This window comes from Somniosus microcephalus, chromosome 13 (genome assembly GCF_052327205.1).
Source record: "Somniosus microcephalus isolate GS21.2 chromosome 13, FLI_Smic_1.0, whole genome shotgun sequence".
Classification (NCBI taxonomy): Eukaryota; Metazoa; Chordata; class Chondrichthyes; order Squaliformes; family Somniosidae; genus Somniosus; species Somniosus microcephalus.
In genome coordinates, this window is record NC_140999.1 from 162,371,652 (window position 1) to 162,383,594 (window position 11,943).

The 11,943-nt window shown below is 43.0% G+C and overlaps 1 protein-coding gene across 1 annotated transcript in view; it reads right to left on the bottom strand.

Annotated features, from left to right (window-relative positions):
• LOC147108733 (nociceptin receptor-like) overlaps positions 1 to 11,627 on the bottom strand; it is a 50,485-nt gene extending 38,858 nt beyond the window's left edge. The window contains exons 1-2 of the mRNA XM_086004292.1: positions 11,275 to 11,627; positions 3,419 to 3,658 (exon numbers count right to left, since the gene is read on the bottom strand). Of these exons, the coding sequence (XP_085860418.1) occupies positions 3,419 to 3,658; positions 11,275 to 11,627 (593 nt within the window). The remainder of the gene's footprint in view (positions 1 to 3,418; positions 3,659 to 11,274) is intronic.
• Positions 11,628 to 11,943: the final 316 nt, after the last annotated feature.

Below are 11,943 nucleotides of genomic sequence, written 5' to 3' on the forward strand. Positions count from 1 at the left end.
AGGGGAGAGAGTCTGTGTGAAGGGGGAGAAGAGTCTGTGTGAAGGGGGAGAGTCTGTGTGAAGGGGGAGAGTCTGTGTGAAGGGGGAGAGTCCTGTGTGAAGGGGGGAGAGTCTGGTGTGAAGGGGAGAGTCTGTGTGAAGGGGGAGGGGAGAGTCTCTGTGAAGGGGAGGGGAGACACTCTCTGTGAAGGAAGGGGAGAGTCTCTGTGAAGGGGAGGAGAGACACTCTCGCTGAAGGGGAGGGGAGAGTCTCTCTGTGAAGGAAGGGGAGACACTCTCTGTGAAGGGGAGGGGAGAGTCTCTGTGAAGGGGAGGAGAGACACTCTCGCTGAAGGGGAGGGGAGAGTCTCTCTGTGAAGGAAGGGGAGACACTCTCTGTGAAGGGGAGGGGAGACACTCTCTGTGAAGGAAGGGGAGAGTCTCTGTGAAGGGGAGGGGAGACACTCTCTGTGAAGGGGAGGGGAGACACTCTCTGTGAAGGAAGGGGAGAGTCTCTGTGAAGGGGAGGAGAGACACTCTGTGAAGGGGAGGGGAGACACTCTCTGTGAAGGGGAGGGGAGACACTCTCTGTGAAGGGGAGGGGAGACACTCTCTGTGAAGGGGAGGGGAGACACTCTCTGTGAAGGGGAGGGGAGACACTCTCTGAAGGGGAGGGGAGACACTCTCTGTGAAGGAAGGGGAGAGTCTCTGTGAAGGGGAGGGGAGACACTCTCGGTGAAGGGGAGGGGAGAGTCTCTCTGTGAAGGAAGGGGAGACACTCTCTGTGAAGGGCAGCACGGTGGCATAGTGGTTAGCACTGTTGCCTCACAGCACTAGGGACCCGGGTTCGAATCCGGCCTCGGGTAACTGTCTGTGTGGAGTTTGCACATTCTCCCCGTGTTTGCGTGGGTTTCCTCCGGGTGCTCCGGTTTCCTCCTACAGTCCAAAGATGTGCGGGTTAGGTTGATTGGCTATGATAAATTGACCCTTAGTGTTAGGGGGATTAAATACGTGGGGTTACGGGGATAGGGTGGGATATGTGTTGGTGTAGGGGTTACGGGGATCGGGTGGGATATGTGTTGGTGCAGGCTCGATGGGCCGAAATGGCCTCTATCTGCACTGTGGGGTTTCTGTGATTCTGTGAAGGGGAGGGGAGACACTCTCTGTGAAGGGGAGGGGAGACACTCTCTGTGAAGGGGAGGGGAGACACTCTCTGAAGGGGAGGGGAGACAGCTTCTGTGAAGTGGAGGGGAGACAGCCTCTGTGAAGTGGAGTGGATGTATCAATAAAGGGGGCCGAGCACTTTAGTGAAGGAGAAAGATTGCAACTATGAAAAAGGATGTATCTCTGTGCTGGGGAAAAATGCCTCTGTGAATGTTCAGCTGAACCTCTGTGAAAGGGGAGGGTGGATTTTTGTGAACCTGGGAGAATATCTCTGTATAGGAAGGACAGGGTCCATCTGTGAAAGGGAGAGCAGAAAATGCTTCAGTGAAGGAGGATGAGAGTTCCTGTTTGAAAAGGGGAAAAAGTGTCTCTGTGAAAATAAAAGAGAATATATTCACGAATGAAGAGGAGAATGCATCAGTGAAGGGACAGCGTTTTTGCGAATGTGGAAGTGTTACAATTCAAGTACATCTTAGGGCAGTGATGGTCTGTTGAATGCAGATTAAACCCAAGTGTAATTCATTTTTCTATGTGTTTTTAAATTAAAAATCTATCAATTGGGAAAGAAAAGATTAATTTCAAATTTTGCTAGAATTTGCCATTTAAACATAAACATCAGGGGAGCATTCACCTTCTCCCCACCCCCAGAAATGCATGTATCAGTGAGTAGGAAGGGTAGGACAACATATGGAAGGACTGTGTACAATTGTAAATGTGCTGCCTACACCCTTGGCTCCAACAATTCCGAATTTGCATAGATCATTCTCTTCAAATTAAAGTGCTCCTGAGCATGTGTTAAAAAATCTAGGGAAAAAGAAATGATACTCGTTTAACCCATTTTGTGTCAAAACAAGAACTTACTCACGTCTATTTGTTTCAAGAAAATACTGACATTTGGTCCTGCTTAAGAAATTTACTGAGAGGGGGAGGGGAGGAGACAAGGAGAGGAAAGAAGAACAATGAGTACGACAGTGTAGATGTACTTAGGAGCATGTTTTTAGACTGTTTAATGTGAAGAAAAAGAAGATTCTGCCCCTGGCCTCTCCATTACTTCACATTTTGTACATTAGAGTGATGTAAGAATATTGGACTCATCCTTTACAATGAAGGGGGAGATAATGTCAGTTTCATAGCATAAAGAAATAAAAATTGCACAAGACATAGTATTATTATAACTAAATTGTATAGGATCTGTAGGACAACTATACTATAATGTTTTGACTGAAGACAAATGTAATCAGTTCTTTGCAGGCAGAAGAACTGTCCAAGAGAAAATATCAGCACTGTGGGGAGTTTATACTTGGCTTCTAATCTTCACATGAAAATGAGCTAATATTCTACAACAGTCAAGTATATTGCTGTGTGTAGGGTGGGGCATGGAAAAGAACTGGTGTAAAATATAATTTATATATCGATTGCTCAGGAAATGTTGGGGTCCATTATCTACAACGTATGTGCAAGCTTAAAAATATTTGACAAATAGCACCTAATTTATTTGGAGACCAGTTATATTGATGCATATTAGGCTTAACATATAGTCAAAACAATGTGAAACTATTATAATTTGAAATGAAACGTTTTCTCCCTCTATCACCCTGCAAAACTGCCATATTCCACAGCAACGCTGATTTGGTCCAATACCCACAGAGTACATGCAGTAAACGTCAGCTTTATTTTGGGAAACATAATGGTCTGGGATGCATCTTAGTTCTGAACGTGTCATACACTTTGTGGTACTACTTAAAAACACAATAAAATTAAATCATTAACAAACCCAAAACGTTCGAGTCGGAGAATCGTATATTCCCTTCTCTGTAAAAGCAATCGATTAGCTTTAATAAATGAATTAAGAAACTCCTCGAAGAGCATGAAATTAACACAATGGATTCATTGCAAAACCTTGCATTCTAAAAATGCATATATATAAAAGATAAAAATAGGATCCTTAACGTCAATTCAGGTAATAATCCTGATGGAGCCAAACCCCTCGTAAAATGGAAGTCTTATATCAACTAAAGTTTATCACACATGGGTCTGACTGCAAAATCTGGGCGACGGTTTGTAAAATAGTTGAATTCCGTATTATACAGTGCTTTACATTAAGACATGAGGGGTTTATGGATTCAGAGCCAGAGTTCAGTCTGGTGTGCCCGGTTCCCTTAGGAGGGCGCTCCAAGGCAATAACCGCAACAGCTAAATTGTCTTTTACCTTTATAAGCTTTTTTTTTGTTGAAAAGCACATACAACAGTATAACATGAACAATCCAAGCCTTACCTGACGATAACGTACATTACCAGACAATTGCCCACCAGTCCCACTATGCAAACAAACAGATAGACCACGATGATGGTAAGTTTGATCGTGCTTGACCGTTCCAATATGTGGTCGGTAACATTGTCAGACCAGCGATCAAGAAGAATCGTGTAATTTTCATCAACAGAGTCATTAAAATATCTGTAGTGTTTAAAGCTTCCAAAACCGCAGACTGTGTCAATATCCATGGTGCAGCCTGACCTGGGGGTAACACAGTATCAATATACGTAACAGCAATGTAGCTCTTTTTGACTGAAAACACACATATATAGTACACTTGTAAATAAATAAGTTATTATAAATTATGAACAAATTATTACAGTTACACTTTAGTCTTAAATGTAGAAATATATTTCAAATGCTGTACCCTTGGCAACTGGACTTCAGAAGCCGAATGCAATTTCAAAGTACAGCTTGATTCTCTTCGGCGTTCCGCCCAGTTCAGAATGATGAAGCTGAAATTCTGTACAAGTTATATAATTTGAAAGTCTCAGACACGTTTTCCCCCCCCGGGTGGGGCCCGGAGAGGTTATCACAGTGTCAGCGCTGCCGAGCGTTTGAAGTATTACAGATGCAAAACTTGCACTCTTGTCACTGCCGACCAACGTTCAGCTTGAGGTTGTCTGATCCCCCCCCTTACTTCTCTTTTTTCTTATTCCAGCGTGCTGCCTCCCCTTTCAAACTGTTTAATCTCATCCAGCACGCAAATAGCAAGCTTTGCTCTGCATCTGTAAAAATACCAGTCCTGATACCTTTACAAGAGGCGTTTTCGTCGTGCAATGCAGGCAACGTCCTCTGACTGCAGTAGCTCAGCTGCACACCAGGGGGCGGTCGGCGCACGAAACCATTCTGATCAAATCTTGATTTCCTTGGGCTCTCCGCACTTAAATCAGCCTCTGAAGTAAGACATCAGGAGTAGGATCTGCATCTGAGGTTTCGAGTGGCCTGGTTTTAAATTATTTCTACGGTTATCGACTTCGATGTTAGTGTTTTTGAAGAACAACCCGATTCAAAGATGTAAAGTGAAGAATTAGTTGGAAAATAATAAACGTGCTGTTCAAGATGATTCCCTAACCTCTGTTGACATGCCTTAGGTTAGAAGGTTGTGCGTTCAAGTCCCACTCCAGGGACTTGAGCACATAAAGCAGGGTTGACACTCCAGTGCAGTACTGAGGGAGTGCTGCACTGTCGGAGGTGCCGTCTTTCAGATGAGATGTTAAACCGAGGCCCCGTCTGCTCTCTCAGGTGGCCGTAAAAGATCCCATGGCACTATTTCGAAGAAGAGCAGGGGAGTTATTCCCGGTGTCCTGGCCACTATTTATCTCTCAGTCAACATTAAAAAAAACTATCTGGTCATTAGCACATTGCTGTTTGTGGGACCTTGCTTTGCGCAAATTGGCTGCCGCGCTTCCTACATTACAACAGTGACTCCACTTCAAAAGTTCTTCATTGGCTGTAAAATGCTTTGAGACGTCCGGTGGTCATGAAAGGCGCTATATAAATGCAAGTCTTTCTAAAAAAAAATTAAACATCAGTTTTTAATTTATGATATACAAGCCACTCAGTAAGGCCACATACTATCGCGTTTGGCAAACATTCACGTACTGTCATACTTTTGTGATTCGTAGTCATAATCACAGATTTTAAATTGATCAACTTGCTCTGCTTTTTCTTTAATAAACTGTCCTTATTTTAAGTGTTCCATTAGTTAGTTAGCCGCTTGCTGTAGAAGTAATTACGGTACATTGATTTCACATGCCCTTTGGGCACAGCCATTGCGAATAACCAGCTGCCATAGTTAACCATTTCGAAATTACATCTGATAACATGATCACATGCTGAATCCTTCATACAAAAACCTGATGCAGATTCGATTTCCGTTTTTAAAATGCGTGTTAGGATCTCTGCAAAAAGCGTAAAAACATCTATATTTTGCTCCGAACAGATTTTGGCCCAGAATTTGCAGTTGTAATGACAGCGAAACTGTCAGTGTTCGCCGTCATTACTGTGTAAAACTGACAGCAACTCCTGGCGTCCGCACATGCGCAGTTAAAGTGAGAAAAACATTTGGAAGTTGCTGCCAGTGATACCCTGCTCCTCCACAGGATGTACTGTTGCAGTCTTTGCAGCTGCAATCAACACAGAATCAGTGACTTGACATGAACTTCAACTTTTTACACACTATTCTCACTGTAAAAACCATTGAAAAAGTTAAGCCTTGTTGCGTGAGGTGTAACTGAGATTTTAACACTGTACTAAGTCATAATTACTGCCGACCAAGCTCTCTGGCCCTGAAAAACTAATTTTATAAGTGTGGAGTGTCATTCCCTCCATTCCATGATAAAAATTCCATAGATTTTTAAAATAATAAAAATGATTTAATTTTTTTAAAGTTTGTTTGATATTTCAGCTTTTACATAATCTCATGTATGTCCCAATCTTTATTTCACTCTCTGTAAAATGATTAAAAAGTGAATGATAATCAGTACTTTTTACTTTCTGGTTTGCTGTCTGTGAGAATCCTTCAATCTGATTGGCTGCTCAGCCTGCTTGATGATTTCACTGTTCCTTGATGCCACAGATCCCCTATACATGATGCCAGATTGAAACTGATGATGAAATAGGGGCAATCTATGCCACAGAGCCCGTTACATCTTTGTGGGCAGCTTTCTTTGAGGTCAGCGGCAAGTGTCATCCCTTTGCCACTGACCACAAAATCCAAGCCATTAAATCAAAGCAGTGGTTATATGCAGGGACTTATCTGCCTTTATAAAACAGTATAGACCCCTTTTCTTCATGAATATTTTAAATTCCTCATCTTTATCATTTGTTTTGCACATGGGAGGGGACTCCAGGATTCAACTTTATGTAAAATCTTTTTGGTTAAAGCAATCTGTCCCATAAAGTAATCATTGTTGTTTCTGTAGCATGCCTTACACATTGGTAGAAAACAGATGCGTATCAACTAAATGTAGGCAAGTTGCCAGCTTTGATACTCATCTGTATGTATGTATGGCTCCTCAGGGACTGCTCAGTGTGATGGATGTAGAGGATTATAATGTGTACAGGAGTGTATGTCTTTTTGAAATAGCAGAATGGCTGGGGATAGGATTGGGCTTGGCTGTGATGATTTCCCTTGTCCAACAACCTACTGACATTCACAGTCCAAGAATCCAAAAGAAGCTTAGAATATAAAGCAATGAAGTTTTATTAAAATTGAATGGAATGCTGATCAGACCTCATTTGGCATATTGTGTTTTGTACTTGGGTGACCTACCTTAGGAAAAAGTTAAGAAATGATTGATCAGATGATATTTAGAATGCAAAACTGGGTAGACTTGGGCCATATTCCCTGGAGATGGGCAGGGTGATCTGATTGAGATGTTTAAAATAATTGAGGTTTTTAAAATTTTTAAAATTCACACAAGGTATATGGAACACACTGCCCAAGAAGACTACAGATGTAAAGTCCATTGAGATATTCAAAAGAGAGATAGATAATTGTTTGAGAAGTTATGGCATATGGGGAAAAGGCAGGAAATTGAGATTAAGCAATCTTAATAGAGCTGCTATGGCTAAAACATATTGTGGAGCAGGTTTGACAGGTTGAACGGTCTGTACTGTTCCTATGTTCTTAAGAATGAACACTCTGGCAAAGTACAGATCATCGTCCTTCAAATGTACATAACTTGAATCATCATCTCAGAAGAGGAAAGGTAAGGGGTTAATAAAAGAAGAGGTAACTGAAGCAGAGAAAAAATCGAATCAACGATGTTTTGGTAACATTCTCTCTTCCAGTTAGCAGAGTATTATAACCTTAGTCTAGCATTATGATCTTGTATAAATGATTAAATCATCTCTTCCTGAAGTGATCTGCAGCTAAAGGCGAATCTAATTTCTGTCTTTCGGATGAGACATCAAACCAAAGCCCTGCCTGCCCTCTCAGGTGGATGTAAAAGATCCCATGGCACTATTCGAAGAAGAGCAGGGACGTTTTCCCTGTTGTCCTGGCCAATGTTTATCCCTCAACTAAAAAACAGATTATCTGATCATTATCACATTGCTGTTTATGAGACCTTGCTGTGCGCAAAATTGGCTGCCGCATTTTCTACATTACAACAGTACTTCATTGGCTGTAAAGTGCTTTGGGACGTCCTGAAGTCATGAAGGCTCCATATAAATGCAAGACTTTCTTCTTTTTTTCATTCATTGCAGTAATAACTGAAGATAGCAATTTTCACCATAACAAAGACCAGGAAATGGTTTTAAAAATACAGAAGCTCTTTATATAATGTAAACAAAATGGTTAAAAGTGTGCAAGGCTACAACACCTAACTGGAGTTTGGATGATTAAGCTTTATTATAGCATTTTATAATACATTGAAACCCAAAATATGTGTTACAGCCTCATAATATGTTGTTAATCATCTGCTATGGTCTGTGTAATGGCAAATGGTTGACTGTAGGTAGAATTGGTAATTTTGGATATAAACCTTTGCTTCTGTGACTATAGCCTAGAAATTACTGTTATATAAGTGGACTAGTGGTATGCAGATACATTCATATGGGCCTGGAAATTGTGGTCGGAGTTGTACCTCCGGAGTACGACTCCAACCTCCGAAACAAATGCGCACCTACCTTCAGTCGGGCCCCAGACGGAGAGTTCCCCTTTCACGCTGCAGAGTTCTGCACAGTGTATGATGTCACTCAGGCGAGGAGCACTGCATAGCACAGTATAGGGCCTCATACGGAAGGGAAGACCCGCCCTGACCTGTCAAAGCTCGCCTTTGCATAGGCTACGCCCTCAGAGCTTTTTTAACTCTGCAGAGCATTCAACATTGAAATCACCTGTATTTCTTCAAGGTAAGTGCTTAAACTTTTGAAAACTTTTAGAAAATTTTAAAGACTTTTAAAGAGCTTTAAAGCAAAACCTTGAAATAATTTTAATTAAACAACAAAGTGAAATGGAACCAGCAAACAAAGTTGCGATGATGAAGATGGCGCAGACCTTTAATGACGATGAAATGAGCACACTCCTCAATGAGGTTGAGGCGAAGTGCTTATGGCTCATTGGGACTGTGAAGCCTAGAGCCTTGCGCAAAGGGCAATCATTAGTTTGGACAGAAGTTGCGCAGGCTGTTAGTGCTAACTCCACCGTCCCAAGGACAGCAGAACAATGTCGTAAAAACTTAATGGGCCAGAACTTCGGGTCCCCACGGGTGAGTACGCACTGGGTACTCATGCGTAGGCCCAACGAAAGTGCTGGTTTCGTGCATGCACTGCGCATGCGCGGGAAAACGGAACTTCCGTTCCCTTAAAGGAAGAGGCAGCGCGTACGCCTGGAACTTCCATTTTTTTTGCAGGTTTCTCTGGGAGGGTAAGTCTCCAGGAGTTACGCTTTTAACAAGGTAAGTGGTGAATTAAGTAAAATTAAAACATTTTTTCCACAGATTTATTATTTTTAAATACTTTAAAGAAAGGTAAGTTTATTTTTAGCCCCATTAGAAACTGTAATAAATGTTTTCAAAAATTTAAATTATTGTTTATAATAGTTATTTTATGTAATTTATAGTTATTTTAAAAATGTGATTTTTTTTCCTTAATTTATTTGAAGTTTTAGTGATGTTTTGGGGCTGAATTGTATTCATAGATTTGACAGGTCTTCCTGTCAAATCTATGAATAGAGATTCCCTGCTACCATTGGCTCTCCATGGCCCATGTGATCCCAGGGGACGCTTCGAACTAACTGCACCCCTGGGATACGCAGGCACTGCGCGCCGGCAGTTGGAGCAGGCCCAGGATCGGAATCCCACGCGGGCCCACAGCACAATGGCCGATGTGCTAGGTAAGTGCAGGTCGGAGGCTTGCACCCACGGGAAGCCTCCGACCCGAATTTCTGGGCCAATGATTTAATGCGATCTGCCAAGGTTTGTACAGTTATTAGTAATGTAAAATGTAAAATTTTGTAAAATTTAACTTTACTAGTGCAAAACATGTTTAGTTGCACAGCTGTTGTGAAGTGACTTGATTATGCAAGCATCTGAGCTAGTCGTAAAATTCAATTGCTTTGGAGACAGTCAGCGACACCTATTGTGCTTGTAAAGATCTTATCTGTACTCCACAGGTTTGAGGTGTGAAATTTCAATTAGTGAACAATACCCTGTCTCCAAAGCAGGCAGCTGGTCTCTGAAGCAAAAATTTAAAGTTTCATTTTCATTTCTGTTTAGAGTAAAAGAGCGCATAATGCCAGAGAGCATGCCATGACAGGCGGTGGTGTTGCCACTCTGAGGGAGTTGTCGGAGCAAGGGGAAAGGGCCATACACTTGCTGAGAATCAGTGGTGGCAGTTCAGTGTTTGGTGCCCAATCAGACATTGGAGTAAGGAAAGGTGGGTTGCTCTGTCCAGCTGTATGTTTAAAACTGCAAGCTGTGCACAGAATATCAGCTTCAGTGATGTGCCAGATCGTGTTTCACCATTGTAAATGTTTACTGTTTCCTTCCCACAAGTGGACAACTGTCTTCACACACATGAGATGAAGAGTGCGGTGAGTCGGCGGCTGCAGAGGATGTCCACAAAGGGCCCGGAGAGGGCACTGGGGATGGGGCTACAGATCAAGTGTGAACGGTGAGGTGGAGAAGGAGGAAGTTGTGGAGTGTCAGCTAGTGGAAGGGGAGGGTGTGGACCCTGGGTGAGCTGTCGAGTGAAGTGGCGATCTTAACCAAGATGAAATGCTGCCCACCATCTTTCCATCTCCTGGCCCTTCTGGCTCTGTGCGAGGCACAGATGACTGTCCTTCCACAGCCAGCCTGATACTGCAGAGCAGGTGGCAGAAGCAGCAACACGTTTAACACAGCAGGCTGATTTTGACACTCAGATGCAACAGATTGAAGGCTTGAGGCAAGAAATTCTCACTCAGCAGGAAAAGAAACTTGACTCTCTTGCCTCTATCAGGCAGGGGATAGAGGTTCATACGAGCAATCTGTGTAATCAGTTGGACATAAGTGGACAGACCATCACTAATCAGTTAGCCATAACCACACAGACAACTGCTAATCAGCTCACTATGGGTTCACAGAGCATATCTGATGTGTTGGCCCAGATGCATCAGGTGACTAATCAGGTTAACGAGCCTCTCGTTCATCTATTGCAATTGCAGACAGCAGGTTCAGCTGTCGTTCATTTGACCCGCGTAGAATCCCCTTTGCTTGCTCCCATCGCAGACACAGTGTAGGCCCATGAGACAGCAGCTCCGATAATTATGTTGGAACCAAATGTTGCCTTTCAGCAGCAGCAGTAGCAATCCTGTCATGAGCCCACTGCTGAAGAGCAAGAGACAGCACACAGGGGTCTTTCCCTTGGCGTGCGAGGGCTCCGGTCACGGGAAGGGCAAGGTGCAGGAGACCGTAGGGTGCCACCTTTTGCAGGATCCACCTCCTTCAACCCTCAGGCATGGATGCGAGGAGACAATTTTTTATTGTTTGATATTATTTAAATGTTGGTGTGTTATTTCTTGAAATTTATATTTGTGACTGATAGTGTAATTACCCATTTTGTTTCAGATGTTATAGTCTGTAGTCATTTTAAAGTGTTTAACTGTTTTTATTAACAACCAATTTAACATTACAACTGTTTACAAAGTAGAAAATAGCTAGCTAACCATTTGTATTTAAAGACTAAGAACATCAGAAACTACCTTAAATGTCTTGCAAAGAGTATTTGCTGCTGCAATAAAAGTTCACTGCTTCACTTTAAATTGTGTCTGTTCTTTTCTCTGCCTTGCTGAGGGAGGGGGAGGTAGGAGGCGACACTATCATCACTTCAAAAACACGTTGGCTACTAGCTGTTCACTTACAGCTCTGCTCTCCGCAGCACCTAGCTCATCCCCATCAGGCCTGGCCACAGGGACATCAATGTTGGCATCCTCCATTTCCACGGGGATCTTGTCAGCAGGGTTAAGGGTCAGTCCTTCCCACAAAGCGCAACAGGCCACCACAATTCTTGATACTTTCAGAAGTGAGTACTGCAAAGTCCCCCCTGGCCTGTCCAGGTGCCGGAAGCATGATTTTAGAACGCCGATTGTCCTCTCCACTGCTTGCCGTGTGGACATGTGTGCACAGTTATATCTCTCCTGTGCCTCTTTATTTGTCCTGGGTATGGTGTCATCAGCCATGGTTTTAGCAGGTAGCCCTTGTCACCCAATATTCATGCAAATCCTGCAGGCAATGTGCTGAGGGCATCATGTAAGTCCGAGTGCCATAGGACGAAGGCATCCTGAACACTTCCCCGGTGATCTGCATTCACATTAAGTATCCTCAGTAGGGCATCACAGACGATCATTACATTTAAGGAATGAAACCTCTTCCTGTTGATAAATGTAACAGGTGTATCAATTGCTGCCTTCAATGCAATATGGGTTCCGTCAACGGCCCCAATCACTTTGGGGAAGCCAGCAATCCTGTAGAATGCAAGGGACCACATATTCCAAC